Source organism: Battus philenor, unplaced genomic scaffold (assembly GCF_028537555.1).
Source record: "Battus philenor isolate CCGP_79_NKW_IND1 unplaced genomic scaffold, ilBatPhil1.0.hap1 SCAF_22, whole genome shotgun sequence".
Classification (NCBI taxonomy): Eukaryota; Metazoa; Arthropoda; class Insecta; order Lepidoptera; family Papilionidae; genus Battus; species Battus philenor.
In genome coordinates this window covers 8050735-8069676 of record NW_027181685.1, presented here as the reverse complement: position 1 = coordinate 8069676, position 18942 = coordinate 8050735, and the positions used below count along the sequence as shown (strand labels likewise).

The following is an 18942-nucleotide window of genomic DNA, read 5'->3' as shown; positions in this document are numbered from 1 at the left end:
TCAATTTATTATTAAACAAAAAATACGTGATGCTATTCTTATACGGTTGTGACTTACGTATGACCCTTATTAAAAATATTCAATCTGTTTCAGATGGTGATAGATATTAAAAAATATCAAAATAAATATACTTAGATCGTGAACGGATTAAATAATTATAAAACATTTAATAACTTTGAAAAATAGGTATAATGGCGATATTATGTCTTCATTACGAAAACCAACACCTGCTTGCTGTTGATTACTTTGTTCTATTAAGGTACGCTATTTCCGTTTTATCAGAATTTGTGCGCGAACAATACCCAATTGTTTGCTGAAACCCAACGACTATATAAAACATTTTAGGTGGAATTGTGAAAACAAATATCGCCCAGACATTGCCTAAAATCAACAATACGAGCAGTTGATTAAGATACGGGCGCCCTGGACGATGGCCAGTTTTATTTTTTTCTGAATAAAATCGTGTAACAGTAATAAACATGTTATGTGAGTATTTTGTATTAATTAATTACGTTACATTATTTAATTTTTTCTATTAGAAAATATCAGGCCAATTACTTTTAGCAGTAGAAAGTCAGCAGAGACAGATAATAAACAATAATTAATTTTATATTATCATTATGTTACTTATTATTTTTGTAATCATTGCTAAGGGCTACCATACATTAATTGAAAACAAATAAGCTCTATCTAATTCACCTTCTCATTCTCTCTCTAATTAACCCTTTGCAAGCATTTATACCTGTAAACAATCTTTCTATAAATTGTTAAAGTCGATAGTAATCACGTAAAAATAATTTTGTCAAATGCAAATCTTCAAACAATTCAGATAAATGTACGCAGTTAACGTTTCAAGTATTGTTTTTTTTTTTCAATAATTGTGTAAGAACCGTATGTTAGATTTATAACACGTTTGTAAATTTTTGAACAGTGAATATAATGTGTTTGTAATTTTCAGCAATATTTACCATCATGGCATTACATTATTTAGTTTTAAGTGTCGGCTGCTATAAGAACAAGTTTTTTTCCCACGGCCTGGACACTGAGCCGTCTTTATCGATACTATACGCTCGTGATAAAAGAAGCGACGTTGTTACTAACGATTGTTTAATGGAGATGTACCCACGGAATTTATATAAGTATCCATTACGCATTGATAGAAATGATATTCCATGCATCATTCACTGCGTCCTCAAAAAGTTCGGAATAATGTCGAACGATGGAATTATTAATATTAAGAACTATTATAAAAGAGTCCAAGCCTTCCATCGACATGATCCAAGGGTTTTGATCTCGGACGTCGGGGAAACGTGCGCTCAAAACATCAATGGAATGAATTTAGACCATGATGTTTGTAAAAAAGCCAAGGTGTTCAATGACTGTACTCAGTTGTATGTGATTTCGTACAGAGATGCTGATGATTAGTTTTAAGAGTTTTGTTATTTAAGTACTGTTTATAATTTTTTAAAGATTTATAATAAAACGTTTATAGTAAAACTAAAAACAAAAATCAACATGTTTAAATATCCTTTATAATATAAATAAAATATAAATTTGATGAAGTAACCTTTCAGCTTGATTTATTTTTAATAGATTCTTTTTTTGGGAATTAATTATTTCAAATTAAATACTTTCGAAGTAATTCTTAAATTACATAAAAGGAAAATCGAGTTAAAGGGTAAAAGAAAATAAATTAGCTGACTTTTATTTTAATTCTTTGAGTGTCCTCAAAGTTCTATATTCACAAGAGATGTCCTTAACTAATCTACTATTCATGAAGCCCTGTAGCGAAAGAAAAAAGTGTAAATTTTTTGGATAGCATTATAAAAATTATTCGTAATATATTCATGTTTTTTACAAGTACTAAAAAAGAGCTTTTTACTATGACAAATGTTATGTGTTTATATTATGTAATTCCCAGTAAAATACCAAGGAGATATTATATTAGAATAAAATTATGTTCAGTATTTATAACCCGTGTTTTAAATTAAAAATTTAATTATTTTTCCTTTGTTTAAACAATTTTTATTAGATTAAAATATTTATTCAAAATAATATCAATATAAAGAGTAAAAATATATATTACATAATCTTTGGCATGAATTTTTAATAATCAGAAAAATTGTTGTTTTAGCAAAAATCTTCCTAACTTTCGTGGTTTTATCAAGCGTTGATGCCCGTATATCGGTTATTTATGCACACGACAAAGCTTCCGACGTTGTTGCCGACCAGTGTCTTAATGAAATGTATCCTAAAGGAAAACGGGTCGAATTCCAGGAGTCCGACGAAGCTTGTATAATATATTGCGTCTTAAAAAAGTTCGGAATCATTAATACGAATGGGGTAATCGATTTGGAAATCTATCGGTAAGAGTTAAACTGTATGTTTATTTTTCTTTAAATTTACCTCGCCATAATCTTGCTTCAGAAAACTTATTAACCGGTAATGTTTTCTTTCGTCACAAAATTTTTAGGTTAGTTGGTTGGGTTGGTTAAGAATGCTTACAAAGCATTAAGTCAGCCATTACACAAGTTGCAAAAAGAGTAAATTAATAATTATTTCTGTAATAAATTTAGCGAGACTTTAGATATTACGTACGCGCAGGCAAGCACGTGAATTTGTTAAAACGATTAACTGTTTTGTTATTCATATTGATAACTTATACCCTAACACATATATGGGAGTGTTTAGTTTTAGCAGGAACATTTTAAAATGTGATGTAATGAGATCTGTTTAATTTTTAACAGATAATAATTGTTTTTGTGATTAGGAGGAGGACTAATTAAGCAGTTGTATTAATTAATTTTTTATAAGTAAATTCGAGTATTTTACCATTGAGCATACGTAGTGTCAATATATTACAATAACTTAATCTTAATTGTAATACTGTAAATAAATTATTTTTACTCACAACTTCTTATAATACAAAATAATTTTTTAATGGTCCATATTACATATTTGTATTAAAACCTCTATCAGTTCTGGCATGTTTTAATATTATTACAGAGTTGACATTTTAAAAAAATATATATACAAACCAAAGATTATTTTATCGTGAAATAAAGTGTATCTTAAACTTCTTAGATATATTTATGGGTTTTAGTTATTAATAATACTTAAACAGGTCACCTCAGATAGATTAATGCAGTCTCTTACATAACTCTTTAAGCGTCATATGTATTTTGTTGGATAATTTCATGTTTAATAGGTAGACACAAATAACATTTATTAACAATTTGTATTTCAGTAAACGTGTGCAGGTGGCACACCAATTAGACCAGAGGAAGTTGATGAGCGACAATGGCAGTTCTTGTGCAGAAACCGCCGACGGCACACAGCATAAACAAGATGTTTGCAAGAAGGCGAAAATCTTCAACGACTGCACACATCTTTATAAAATACTATTAAAATAAAATACATGCTTCTTTACTATGTTTTCAATCTTTTACATGCTAGTTTACTTAATAAATAAAAAACTTCGTAGACTTGTAGACCAAAATATCAAATGTAATATAGAATACAAATCGTATTAGCCACGTATTATTTTCGCTACTTGGGTATATCTCTTCTCAGACAGTAATGGCGGTTATATAGCAGTTTATACGTCGAATTTTTATTACCATAGCAGTTTGTAGACGAAGTTTGCATTTACCGTTATAATACAGCCAATTTTTTTTAACATAAATTGTAACCACATCTTCTTAAATAAAAACTCGGTGAAAACTGCAATAGACGTAAGGTCTTTTCAGATCAATGGCCTTTAACTGTAGCAAAGCTAACTTAAACCTATCCATGTTAATACTTTATGAAAATAGACTTATCACCGGTAATACTCCAAGATTGCTCTCGAAGCTTTAAGTTGAACGATGCGGTAATAGGTAAGCTTAATCTGATTAAAATTTTAATCAAAATAAACTCTCCTTGTATCGTATTTACCACGTACACGAGTGGTCACTATAAATACCCTTATGTGAAAAATATTATAAATAAATCAACAGATATTGCTTCGCACTGATAACTTTTCCATTTCATGGAATAATAAACAAAGTAACGTGAATGCTCCCCCTCATAGGTGTGACTAAGATTCTCTTATTACAGGTAATTGACCCTTATTGAGGTCAAAGCGGCTGTCGCCTTATCCCTTTGCCTCGGATACGATCCATGTTATAGTCGATCACGTGCGAATGACAGAAAGGTAGGTCTTAAACATCGTTTGATTCTATAAATATTCAAAAGATTTCTTATTTACAATATTTTTGAATTCCTAATATACATATTTGTAACTCGGCTATAAATAAATCCAACACGATTGTTCAAGATAAGAAAAAAACTATAAACATGACTGTTCCGCCATTCTTTGAAAAATACACAAGTTTTCTAATTGGCAAGTTTACAGTGGCTAAACTAGCAGGTGGGCTGTGCTCGTGAGGACTATGAAATCGCATCAAGAATAATGAAATCAAAAGAAAAACCAAAGTAACCGACATAATCCAGTGGATCGTCAAGTTGAAGTTGCACACAATCCGCAATATAAAATGCCACTAAGGCTTTAAGGTTCTGAAGTGGAGAACAAATGACGTTAACCTAAAAGGAGAACAAAAAACGTTGTTTAAGCCTTCAGAAAAGGCAGCGTGCAGGTCACTTTTAATCATTCCTAGTGTAAATGTATTAGGGAAGCATAAAAGCAGCAATGGATATCCTTCTATTCAAGTGAAGATTAATCAAAACACAAGTATAAATTAATGACCTAACAAACCATATCTTGTGACAAAATTTCCTTTTATGTGAATGTTTTTATGTACAAATTAGATTAAAAAATGTCTAAGTCGTTGACATTTTAAATAAAAAAATCATAAACGTTTCATTTTAAAATTAAACCAATAATTTTATTTATTTAACAAAGAACTTAAGCTTACACAAATAACGTTAATCTTCTTTGTTACAAACGCTATAAATAAAATAGTAACCTTATTCCTGTGTTAGATACGTAGCCGTAATACACATAAATCGGAATTCCCTAACAGATAGAAGATAAAGTGCTCGTGGAATAGAAAGCTTTTAATCAAACCACAAAAGCTCATCCTTCACTTAACCACTTGTTTCCCGGTACATGTTTTGCAAAGTGATTTCAACTATTTGTTAAACTTTCGAACATGAAAACTATTTAAAAATAATAAAAATATGTATATCTTGTTTAACATGAATGAATATGAATCCTTAATGGATGCAAACTAATATAATTTTAATATCAATGCCTAATATTTCTAGCTATATATCATAGCTCAAAATGAACAATAAACCATTATACTGCAATTTTAACTAAATTATTATATTCATCTTTAAAACCAAAAGGACTTCCGTAGCTAGACGTAAGCCTCTCACATAGGCATCAATATATTACTATGAGACCGTTTGGAAGCGAACTGTATTTTCCGACGACGTTAACAAAGTCGTCTAAACACTTTGCCGATGGACGCTACTCTCCAGAATCTAAATGGTTCAGCGGCCATCTGTTTTATGCATTATGTGGTCTACCCACTAGCCCTTCAAGTTCCGCTGAGCTATGCCAAATACTTTATTGTTCATGTACAGATCTCTTTATTCCTGATTCGATCTCGTAAAGAAGTCTTGAGTATAACCCTCTCCCAAGCTCTTTGAGCAAGCGTGGGGTAAGAGACCATGTTCCACTGCTGTAGGGCATCAGCGGTAACACACATAATTAAACTAAAAACACAAGTCTAAATTAACAAACTTACAAACTAAAAACTTCTTTATAATTTTCTGTCTGCTAGTCAATTCTCAAAGCAGCTTTTAATTTTCGGCAACATAACGTTCTTTTACTAAATTTTTAATAGCAATAGTGTCCAAATAGGTAGTGGCCGCTACTGGGAAAGATTTTCCTTGTTTATGACAAAGTCAGGAAATTTATGTTCATCAGATTTTAGGTCACTGGTTTTATATGCAAATAATATTCCGCGCAACAAAAAATAAATTACTTCCTTTTTTATAACACTCGCTTTATGATGAAAATACATATAACAACAAAGAAAACAATTTTTTCTATTTATTGGAAAATTTTGTAAATTAGCTTAAGAAATAGAATTGTATCTTTTTAAGCATTTTAAATAAATATAAAAATACCATTTTTATAAAAATATTAGGTCATACTTATGTTAAAATAGTCAGTAAGTATTTTAATTAATTGTTTTTAAATCCAACTCCGAAATTTCTAGACGAAAACGCTTAAACGGGGTAATTAGTAATAGGTGTAAAATAATTAAAGGAGTAAGTGCATATCACATTAGCTATCAATTAATAGAACACAATGTCAAAAAATCAATGGTTTCATAAAAACGAAATAACATAATAATAATGCAGTAAGAAAAAAAATCGAATTTTTACATATTAAAATCAATTATTGTTTACTCCTGTAAACTCTCGGCTTCTGTATCTTTCAAAAAGAAAAATTTAATGAATATGACGTATTACAAAATAATCACATTTTACATACGAGTGATCAGAAATAGATATAAAAGCTTTAAAGCTAAGTAATGAGTAATATTATCATCTCTTTAAATCTTTAATAATCAACCTGTTTATAAATTAAATGAAACATCAAAGACGAAAAATTTAACATTTAATTTATCCACTCAACAACTGTGATATAACGAACATAACTATTTTTTGGATCCAACACCAAATTGAACAACCTTTCTTGGGAGGATCTTCTTCCTCCTCTTCGGCTTTGACAGTAGTTGTATCTGCAGTAGCAGCATCTGGTTCTTGACAACAAGCGTATAAAGCCAACAAAACGGTGATCGACAGTATTAGAACTATCTTGTAGTGATTCCACTTCATTTTTATTTGAACGTTCCTTTTTTCGTTTTACACTTTTTATACTAGGAACTGATCAAACTGAGGCGTCCGGTGTGGATGTAATAACCTTTGCTTGAACAACATTAATGACTTGTATTTTGTAATTCGTATGATCATCAGTAATTTCAAATATAGATATCTGATACGTTCCGGACATTAAATATTTATAATAGCATGCCAGGTATATTACAACATTATGAGCGGTCAAATTTTAAAAAAATGTTTTGATACAATGTATTGTAATTATAGAAACATGATTTAACAATAAATCTTTCGGTTATGTTATTGTACTCTTAGATATTAAAGTCGATTTTATTTGACCCCAATTAAAATATTTTATAATTAATATAAAAAAAACTAAAATATATTGAAACTAATTAATAATATTGTAAAAGAGGTTTTTCAGTTTTTAATATTTTCGCTATAGCACGATGGAAGACATGGGTAATTTACCAAATAAAAATACTTCAACTCTGTTTTAAAAGGATTTATTGAATCATTTAAATGGTCTTGGAAACAAAATTCCAATGACATTTATGTGAATTTTTAGGAGGTACGGTCCACAAAAAGAGGAAAGACTGTTGCACGTACATCATTTATATTCCACGAAACAGCCGTAACAGTTGTCCTAGTTTCTCAGTAAGCATTCAAATTATAACTTAAAGCAATTTTAAAGGGTCCAAAGATTTGTTAAAATATTCACGGGCTAGAACATAAAATAATAAAAAAAATTAGCAATAGGTGCAAAATATTTAAGAATAAGTAAATATTTTTAGTCATCTGTTATAAACAAATCGAAATTTTCATTCGGGATTGGTTATCGTCATCATTACAGCCACTTAATATATGCCTCCTGCATAGGTTGCCACTGGGACCTGGTTGGAAGCGGCCTGTATTTAACATCTTTCGAAGTTTATTATCTATCAAACTTATGGGTGGAGGTCCCACGCTTCGCTCAAATATCTCGAGCTTAGAATAGAACATTAATTATATTTTAATGTACTTTCTTGTCTGTATCTTGGCTATAACATACATCATTAAAGACACCTTATGACTGGCAGAATATTAAGAAATATACTCGTAGAGCACACGGGTTTTTCCATCTATCACTCTAATGCAACAGACAATAACAACGAAATAAAATACATTTGTGATCGCCAACATCTCACGTAATATGAGACGTTGGATCTCGTGTTACTGAAACCATTTGTTATTTTTATTATCTCGGTCATCATTACTTTGATATAAATGATACAAGAAATTTCAGCAACATTAATCAAATGATGGCACCGTTTTATTTCCTAATAAACGGACAAATATAATTCACAACGAAGTCAACATATTGAAAGAACAAATGAGTTCGGTCCGGTTTCCGAAGTCCAAAATTTATTTTCACAACAAAATGATTAAACAAATTAATCGTATAATGGTCTATCAGCGACTTTTTCACACTTTTAGGGCAAAATGAAATTTCATCTCGATAAAGTTTTTAAAGAAATTATAAAGAGTGAATTTAAAAATAAATAATTTTGCTAATCTGTTAAAAAAAATAAACATTAACACAATGATTAAGTGTATGTTATACAATTACGAGCACTAATGATAACAAACATAGAATAATAACCTTGTATAGTTTAAACATTACAGTATATGACAGTAAAATTTGTTTTAAATAAATAATTTCTGCTATATATATTTATAGAGATTTATGTTAGCAAACGTATAACGGATTGATACCAAACTTATCAATAGTTAGCCCGATTTATAATTTTGCATTGGTTAAGAAGATACTCATTACCTTCCTATTAAACCTATGGATTTACTAGAAAACCCCAAAAAAGATTCAATAACAAAGGGTTTTCTTTATTCATGAAAACGCTTCGTTTAAACGCAAAGTACTTTTGTACAGATATTTTTCACATACATTCGAAATGCTTCTTCATTTTTTACCCCAAAGACAAATAAAAATAGGACCGGTCAGAATTTTTGTAATACATACATTGAGTCTTATCAGCACATCTGTTCGACACCAGACGGAAAAATAGAAAGAAAAAAGAAATATTGAAACAATTCGAATTGTTTCCCTGCAAACGAAACTTGTTAATGCGTCTTTTTATATACTAGCTGCAGGCGGTATTTCGCAGAAAATGCATTGAAATTGCCGAGTAAAGTGTTGCCGACAAGTAAACAGTTTTTTCAGTGGCGTGCATACAAATAAAATTTTACTCTTTTCGCAACAGAAAATTTCGACTGTTGCGTTATTACACCACGTTCGTGCATAAACAAGTTGAGTAATTTTGCTAATAAACTCGGTTACTTTAAACGTAAATTCTGTTCTACAAAATCAATATTTTAAACCTACATCTAAAGCCGGATGAAAATCGAGTTTCAGGTAACTCCTATCCCATATACCTATTACACCCGGAGATCTCTTAGTTTTCACATAAAATAAGATATTAAGAGACGAGGTTGAAGAACTTTAACAAAGTTCGTATAACAGTATTTATTTTTATCTATGCCGTAAAAATTTACATAATGGTGTCTTTTATGTACAGAAAGGGAATAAAAGGAAGAAATTGACTATTCTTGTTATAGCTGCAAATTAAACAATAATTATGCATGCACGAAATGCGCGTACATTTTATTTTTATTACTTTCTTTAGCTTTAAAATAATCACAAATATTTCAAGGAATAAACTATCAATATTCACATAAGTACATACATTTTTATTTATTAACAACAATTTTATAATATTCATTTCCAGAATGACGATTCTTAAGATAATTGTGTTTATTCTTCCGACATACGCACTAGCCATGCGACCGAATTCATTTTCTGGAACTATGGTCGACTTCACCAATCCAAAGGTAAATTTTTTTTTACATCTTCATGTTTTATTTATTTAAAAGTCCATAATCGGATTTTGGATATTCGAATGCTTATTTACCTTTAGTTTTTATTTATAACAAAGGAGGTGGCTTAAAATTACAAATATATTTACTTATTATACCACTACAAGAAAAGTTAAAAATGTTCTATTATTTTACATAATCATGTTTATAATTTAACATTGATTATATGTAGCTTGTTTTATAATTAATTATAGAGTCATTTCAATAATATTTCACTATTTTATTCATTTATTAACGTTTAGTTAAAAGCTAACATAATTAATGCCGGAGCTGAGAACGCCTACAATAGGCAAACATATTTAAATTTATTCATTGTTATAGGAAACTTATGTAAACTTTTATTATGTTTTGCTGTTACGATTCTTAATTTAAACAAATAAATAAATTTATTAATAACTTATTGGTACATAAATTATTAAAAGGTCACTATTTTTGAGGCTTTACCAACGCACATGTGTATAGTCTCTCACATTTTCAAGCAGGTATAGTTATCCATCCAATCCGCCCATTCACATTTCGAGATTATTTGATTACAACATTGCTTTTCAGAATAAGCCAATACTTAACCTTTAATTTAGAATTTAATTTATGTACATGGTTTTCCACTAAGGATCATTTATAAGAGCTAAGAGAGTTTCAGACGCTCCTTAAACTAAGAAGAGCAGCAACAAAAGATGGGTTTTTAGATCAAATTTACAAAATTCGTAATGTAGTAGTAGAGCAATTAATTTCCAAGCCTAATTATGAATCAAAAAGCCTTCTCCCTGTAGTAAGGTTTTTATAAGTTTTTGTTCAATAAACTTCTTGAATTTATTACCACATAATTTTAAAACATTACAAGAAAGTGTATTAACGTTGTGCACTGTTATCCACAAAAGTGTTACTAATTTTATAAAGCGTAGAGAAAGGTTTAACAAGCTTATCTTTATTTCTAGTACTAATTTTATATACATCGTTGTTTTTCCTTCTTTATTAATATTTATAAGAGCATATTAATAAAGAAAATATTAATATTGTGAAATATTTTTACAGGTTCAGGGACATCTAGATGCGTTAGTACGTATGGCACAAGCTTGCGTGATCAAAGTCAGAGCTTCGCCTAAAGACGTCCGTGCTTACTTCACAAATTCTTCTCCAATCACCAGGTCTGGGCAATGTTTTGCCGCTTGCATGCTTGAACAAAGCGACGTTATAAATCATGGCAAGGTAAATGTTTTTTTTTACCTGAATGTTAAGAAGATATACACAGTGATTAAATATAGGAGTAAAGATGTAAAGGGATGAGTGTATTGCTTATTAGACAAGCTAGTTTTATAGTTTTTACACCTACTTTCAATCACACTTTATAAAGTGATCAGTGCGATATATTATTAACTAATTTATACATTTTTTCTTACTGGAATGCAAAACTGGCCGTATTCTAAAATTATATGACTATTTGAGACATACACTATACAATAACTAATTTTAAGATGTAGTTATCCGAATTTTGAAAACGTTTTTCTTACAATAATATTGTAATGCTATTTTTTATATACAAAATCTTTAATTTTCAGATCGGATGTACCATAAATTAATTGACACAAAATTAGCAATACTTTCACTCCTACAAAGTTATAACCAATTACCCTGTGTAAATATTCTTACTCTAGGCTATACGCTTACGACCACATTCATTTTAGTAGATCATCAATATAAATCCGGTAATCTCAATACAGACGCGCGCTTTCTCATTGAACGTTTATTATTAGATAAAATCTCTTAATCGCCTATACGTAGAAGGAAAGTAAACACTTCTCTTCGTAAATCTCCCCACATAGATTATATAATCCAGTGTAATACCAAAAGTGGAATCTTGCAACATCTGTGTTGTACGTGAAGCAGAATATTTCACTAAGTTGATTAATGTCTGTATCTGCTTAATGAGTCATATTATAGTGCTGTAACACTAACTGATTTGACTTACGTTGTCCTATCCTGTTCTAAATAAAAAAAAACGTATTTACTTAAAAAAGTGTTTATAGTTATGCTTATGACACAATATTGTTAGTTCTTTATTCTAGTGCGTAATTAAATAATGTATTTGCTCCAATAAGGAAACAACCCTCTGAAAACTTCATTCATTCATCATATTTCAGGTAAACCGTGAACTGTTAATACATCTTGCCAGTTTAGTAAACGGCAAAAACTCCCGCGTGGTAAGAAAACTGCACAGCATATCACGTCTCTGCCTGGACAGCATTGAGGGCATGTCAGATCGATGCCAACTAGCTTCCACGTACAACGACTGCCTGAACGAGAACATGATAGAGTTCGCCTTTCCTTTAGATATAGCAGAGGAAGCTGTAAGAAAAATGCCATTTCATCTAATACAACCCAAGTAAGATATCACTCCGCTTACAAATATGAAGTGTTTTATAATATCGTACATCTATCAATAACCAATTACAAATCTTAAATATTCATACTTGAAATTACATACCCTACGTATTTTTAAACAGCGTACATTGAACCTTTTCGATTATTTGTGTATACAGGATGTTTTTAAGTTGTACCTTTGCACTGCAATGGCAAAGAATAAAGAATCTTTGAAACAAAATGCATCTTAGATTAAACATATGTATGATTGGAGCGGCATTTTTCGTTAAACGAGCCGTCAATAAATATTTAAAAGTATATATAATTAAATAAAATTAGCTATACACACTTTTTAGAATTTATTTACAATTGAGAAAACTCTCTACAATCATTTGTCCTTTTTACTGGCTTACAAAATTATAGTCGAAAAGTATATCCCCAAACAAGATAGCAACTAACCATTGAAAGTTCTTACCTTATTTTGAAATTAGTAAATTAATAATATAGCTTTTAATAGAATCGAAAAACTAAGAATGGAAACACATTGCTACACATCAAAAACATTGCCGGTCTGAACATCCCATTATCAAGTGAAAAAAATTGTATAAAAACTTTTGTTTCAGCTTACCGCAAGAGATGAGACAAGTGCCGTTTTAGCAGCTCCAGTGCTATTTTTTATACCTTTAATAAAGACAACACAATTTTTTGACATTTAACTTTTGTATGATATTCTTTAAAAATATATAATAACATTTTTTGTATTTTTTGTTTTGTTGCTTCTATTACATAGCTTTTAAATAAAAAGAAATATTTTCTTTCCTTATATACACATGTACAATACCCGGCGATAAATATTGCACATCGACCTTTGGAAAGAGACACACTACCTAGGTGTTACCAGTCATTAATATCATCATCGTTATTCAAACGGAGGTTTACAGCTGGACTTATCCTCCCCCCCCCCCCCATAAAATTCCAAAAAATGATCGGACGCAGCATACATCCAGCGCCGTCGTCGTCGGTATCGTATTTGAAAGCACAAATTTTGCCTTTTTAAGCCTTTTTTGTTTTTCGTATACGAAATGCCTTCGCATGCTCACTTTCTCGGAGATAAAAATGGGTTACGTTAGATTTGCACCGATTAAAACACAATAATATTTCTTAACCACCTCTGTATGCCTGGGCGATTGGAACTGTTTCAAACATTCGCTTACCGAGGACGGAGCCTTCGAATTTTGCGCACTTTACGTTCTGTAGCACTTGGTCAGCGATTTGAAATAATACGGTGCAGTAATCAATGTATAATTGAGTATTATTTTTAAATGATATTGTTTCTATGTACAAATTTATGCTGTAAATACCTATAACGCTGTCGATACACGTAGCTGGAAGAAAAAAGATCCGTATCAAATAGCGGCAAACCATCTCGCAACTGTCTGCGCTTTGTAAACAGATAAAATGTAAACAAATCACCCTAGCGATGCAAATTAGAATTAATAAAAAAACCCACCGACACTACATCCGTGGTTTGACTCCTTTTAACTGGAAGGTAAGGAAAGCAGCTCGTCACATCACTGACAGGCGAACAGGTCGCTGTAGATTGAGCTCATTGATAATACTCAAAGCGGCCTGCCATACGAGCAAACCTATTATATATAAAAAATTAATAGATTTTTCTCAGCCGTAGGAGACTAACATTTGTTCAAAAACAAGTCAACATAAAATAAACAGAAGACACTATTCCTTTTAAGGTGTACCTCATAATAAGTATTTTTTTGCCTTTTGGCAGCGACACTATCAAATGTGATATAGTCTATAAAAGCACTTAATATCAATGAACTAATCAACGAGAGTGCCTTCCTTTTAGTGCTCTTTGTCCAAGCCAATTTCGTGCTATAAGTTTTCACTGCTAGCAAGAACTTTTTCATTAAAACCTTTGCGTTTAACTGCAATTCAAAAAAAATATTAATACTTAATTTTTTTAACATCTCATTAATCGACTTATTTAACATTTTTATCTGTTTGTGTGTCTGTACTCGATAAATTTAAAAGCCATGCATCCAAACGCCGTGAAATTTTGGAAAATTATATCCCCGGGATGACATCTGATATTTTTTTTTCATCAAATTATGTTTGAGGTAACAAAACTGCGTATGTGTTCAGATTAATAAACAAATAGCGCAGCAACGCGTGAACGGTGTGACGTGAAATTATTATTCTTTTATTTATTTATTAATATAATATTTCTATGAATAATTGACTGAGGCAAATTTTGGCTAAAAATGAAAGTTAAAATTGAAGCAAACACACTGCTAAAAATTTACTTTTGCGTTTAAACAGAAATCATTTATACAACATTATATATTAAATAATTTAGCAGAATTGTAGATTCTACAATGCACGGCTAGATCAAGTTGCATGAGGCAGCAAGAAAAGCTAAGTCCCAGTTTTCAAAAGGCTAGTAAAAGCTTAGCTACTTGACGCTCTAGCATTTTGTATACGACAATGACAAGTAGAGACGTATTCTTCTGCTTATCACTGGATATAAGTATGTGGAAGTCTTGAGCAATGAACGTCTCATCCTCCCGGAAAAAAATATGTAGTTTCCTTGAAATTTCTTTGACAAAAAATGTTTCGTGTGGACTTTTCTTACCTGAACTTGATAGGCGATATTCTTGTTAAAATTGTAATAATTTTTTCTTATAGACGTCCACTGTTCTCCTCTATGGCGTGTAGGGTTCTCTATACTGTTTTTGCGAATCGTTTTGCTAGCCCGTTTCTAGACGGGGAAAAGGGCAGTTCTACGTGTAATGTCACTATTAGTGAGATAATTTTCAAATTCTTGCGAAATAAATTGAGGTCCCTTGTCCGACACAACGATTCTTATCAGGCCAAAATTACAAAATGATTCTTCAAGCTTCCTAATGCACCAAGATCTTGTGTTGTTGGTATACTTCAAATCCATTTGTTAAAAAAAAAGAGATAAAAGATGAAATTCGTTTATTCAACATTGGAACTTTTAACAGAACTCTTATTGAACATCAACTTCTTATCTATTTATTTTTTTTAATATTTTATTTTTAACTCTACTCTTCTTCGCAAGGTGTTATAGTTGTGAAGAAGAATAAGCTGGAAGAAACTCCACTACAACACATCTTTTAATAAAGTTTAACACAGATTTATACTTATACACTTTAACACATATAGCCTAAATGAAATCAAAATAATCAGGCAACATCACAAGCCAAGGATTCTTTTCATATAAATATTCGTTTATTGAATAATGAGCTTTTTCCGTCAATTTATTATTAACATGCATTTTTAATTTTGTTAGTTACGCGGTATCTTGTGAAAAAATCTAATTCCGCTTATTACAAATAAATTGGAGACTTTTTGAAGATGAAACTTTGATAAACTCAGTTTTTCTCAATGCCTTGTAAATATGCTAAGGGAGTACCCTATTTTTTCGAAATTATTATAATTATTGTAAATGGTACAAGAATGTACAAAATTAAACAAATAATATCCGACCCGAATTTATTTTATGCAGGATTTAACTTTTTTTTTTTCAATACTTTTGTCTTTATTTTTACAGTAGACGTAGCTCTGAGCTAATATTCATTAAACCACGGCGCGTTCCTTATGCTTTAAAACTTAAAGTCGAAGAAATTAATCGTGTTACCTCCCAAGACGTAATTACTAAGATAGATGACTCGGAGAGAAATACTCCGATTATACCTTTCGAGAGACCAAGCGGCAGTACACACCTTTACGCTAATTATAAAATTATTATAAACATAGTAATAAAGGGCTTAAAATACTTAGGGTATTTTGAAGGATATTGAAGACATTTTCGCTGAGATAACTAGAGGTTTGCTATTGAATACGTTAGATATTAGCCAAGCCTACCTTAACATGAGAAAAAGTGATGACAGTGCAGTATTACAAACCCTAAGTACATATAAAGTAAGTAAATTATTGTGTAATTAATAAAAAGTATATAGCAAAACCTTGTCTATCTTTGATAACAGCCTGATCAAATTTTCCTTATTAAAAAAGTTAGTCTAACGGTTATCTGGAAGAAACCATCGTTCGCATTGAGAACACTATTTGTACTTCATCGTTTGGGATTAAATAACTTATTCTCATAAATCTTATACATAGTAACTCAAAATATTACATTATGCTAAATAACATTATTTTAACTATTTTTAAAACGACTCTATAAAATCTCTCTCTATCGGGAGTCTATAAAATAAAGAATGAACACAAGCTTTTAAAGATACCAATATAATTAAATTTTTCTATTGTTGTACAACTGCACGCCTGCAGACAATATAGTTTTCTTTCCGTAGTCGTTGCTGACAGTAATTAATTGCAATAGGTGTCTGTTTCTTAAATTATAACTATGCTGTGTTTTTGTACAATTTATATAAGAATGGGTGGATATCAAATATTTTTTATCATAATATATACAAAATTTGTGTAGGGTTGCTTTGATTTGTTTATTTGAGTTTTTTAATGCAACTGTGTGGTTGGTGTGGAATAATGGAAGTTGTGTAATGCTTTGTTTAATTTATTGTCACTTCTTTGCCTATTTCACGTGTTTTATTTAAATATTCTTAATACAGTAGACAGAAAAAAATAAAAAAACTTTCCTGTGATAGAAATTTTAAGCACATTTTTGTTTAACAAAGTTCTGAAATTCCGTCGTTGATGCATGACAGCACGTAGACGCCTACTGCAAGGCATAGATCTCTCCTTAAGATATTTATGGGGGGATATACCTTAATCGCCACGCTTGGCAGGCGGGTTGGCTATCGCAGTGTGGTATTATGGTACGCCACGGACGCTGCTACCCATCATATGAAAAGTTGTTGGTAAGCAATGACAATCATATATAATTAATGCACAATGTGTGGCAAATCTACTAAGATTCCTTATTCCATATATCCTTTTCTTACTTAGGATGGACTTCCGCAAAGTAACGCCTGAATCCATTAGAAATCCTAGTCCTCTGCTCGTTATTATGTTTCTTTATTTAAATACATATAGTATTGTAATACAGTACATACTTGACCACAAACGAGTTACTAATTTGATGAAGCCCAGAGCACGATGTATCTAGCTTACCTTTATGCTTTTTTATGTAACTCGCCTTGTTTCTAGTATTTATTAATATTGTTATACACATGTTCCAGGTTTTCATACGTAAATCAACTAAGCACTGTCACAATATTTACCTTGCAAATCTTTTCACTTAGAATGAAAAGTTTATCACGTATGATATATTGTAATACTATCGCAAGTTAATCTTAGTCACAGCTAAACCTCGCTTAATGAAATGCTACATGTTTTGTGTTCATTGAAAAAATGATTGAAACAAGCCTTGGTAATAAAACTCTTTCTATATAAAGCTAACTACTTGAAGTTTAGCAACGTTAGCTACACACAACTGCCTATTACCGTTTAGTGGCTTTTACCTTTAACAACTTAACTTTTTGGTGCCACCTGACTAAGTGCAAATAAATGTAAACCTTTATATCCTAATGCTTCTGGGTCCGTAGAATCTACAAAGCTTATGTGTAGATTCACATCTTTGATTTCATTACAGACGTAACCCACTTTTTTTTAACACACACATTTTGGTACGGGGATAAATATAATATAGCTTTTTAAAATATCTATCAACATTAGAGAAAAATATTAACCAAGGAGAGTTGTAGGTGCTTATTGCGGTTTCATACTTCTATAATTTAAAGTATCTTAAGTAATGTAAAAGAAAACTTTAAATATTACAATTTGAAAGCGGCCTGCATGGAAGTTGCTGGCAACTTTCGACGACCTTAACAAAGTCGTTTGTCCACCTTGTGGATGGATGTCCACTCCAGAAATTTAAGACCCCCACGGCCACAGATTCTGCGCGCTTTGTGACCTGTCCACTGCTTCTTCAACTTGCTAATCCAGTGGGCTATATGAGTTACCTTCGTTATCCTACAGATCTCTTCATTCCGTATTTTTCAATCCGGAGCATAACCCTCTCTAAGGCTCGATGAATAACTGTAAGCTTACCAGTGATGCCTAGAGTGAGAGAACACGTTTCACATCACCGATAACACATTGATTGTAGAATTTTACCTTTAGGCACAAGGTTAATAAACAAGAAGACGAGTTTTGTAGTTTTCAACAATTTTTAATTCCTTATACTTTACAATCATTGTTACAATTGCGTTCAAGGTGGAGACATATCTTTTTAAACATTTCACTGTAACCTTTTCAAACAAACATTCAACAGAACATTGAAACTCTCCAACATTTTGTATTGTATTCTTTGCTAATACTGAAAAGGTCACCGTAATGTCCCGACGTATGTGGGCGATTTTCCATGAACTCTGCTATACAAAAGAAATAAGCTTCAATGGACACAAAGAACAAACTTTTACCCTCTAATAAATAAAACTGTTAAAATAAGACTTACTATTAGTGCTAAAATAATAATAATAATATAAAGTAAAATTATACAAAAATTAATCTCTTATTTTTCTTGCTCACGCCGTAATTGGAGAATCACTGTTTACTTACTGTCATTCGTTTATTTTACAGCTTTCTCAACACTTGTTAAAAAATGGAAAGGTGCGCCGAATCTAAAAAGTAAGAAATTGAAATTATATGTTCAATGAAACTATATGTTCATAGTTTACGCTCAGCAAATTTATACTATCGTTAAATAGGTGCATCACTTTGTTCATATATTACACATTTAACCAGTAGTTATCATAAGTCAAGAAAGGTTCG

General features: G+C 30.9%; 2 protein-coding genes across 2 annotated transcripts; both read left to right on the top strand.

Moving 5' to 3' along the window:
* Nucleotides 1-405: 405 nt before the first annotated feature.
* LOC137923605 (uncharacterized) lies at nt 406-3413 on the top strand. The gene is made up of 3 exons (XM_068766823.1): nt 406-486; nt 2135-2366; nt 3248-3413. The coding sequence occupies exons 1-3, from the start codon at nt 480-482 to the stop codon at nt 3411-3413; spliced, it is 405 nt and encodes a 134-aa protein (XP_068622924.1). The 5' UTR covers nt 406-479.
* A 6229-nt stretch (nt 3414-9642) lies between these two features.
* LOC137923822 (general odorant-binding protein 19d-like) lies at nt 9643-12804 on the top strand. The gene is made up of 4 exons (XM_068767095.1): nt 9643-9744; nt 10822-10995; nt 11928-12169; nt 12771-12804. Exons 1-4 carry the CDS (start codon nt 9643-9645, stop codon nt 12802-12804), a joined length of 552 nt encoding a protein of 183 aa, XP_068623196.1.
* The last annotated feature ends 6138 nt before the right edge of the window (nt 12805-18942 follow it).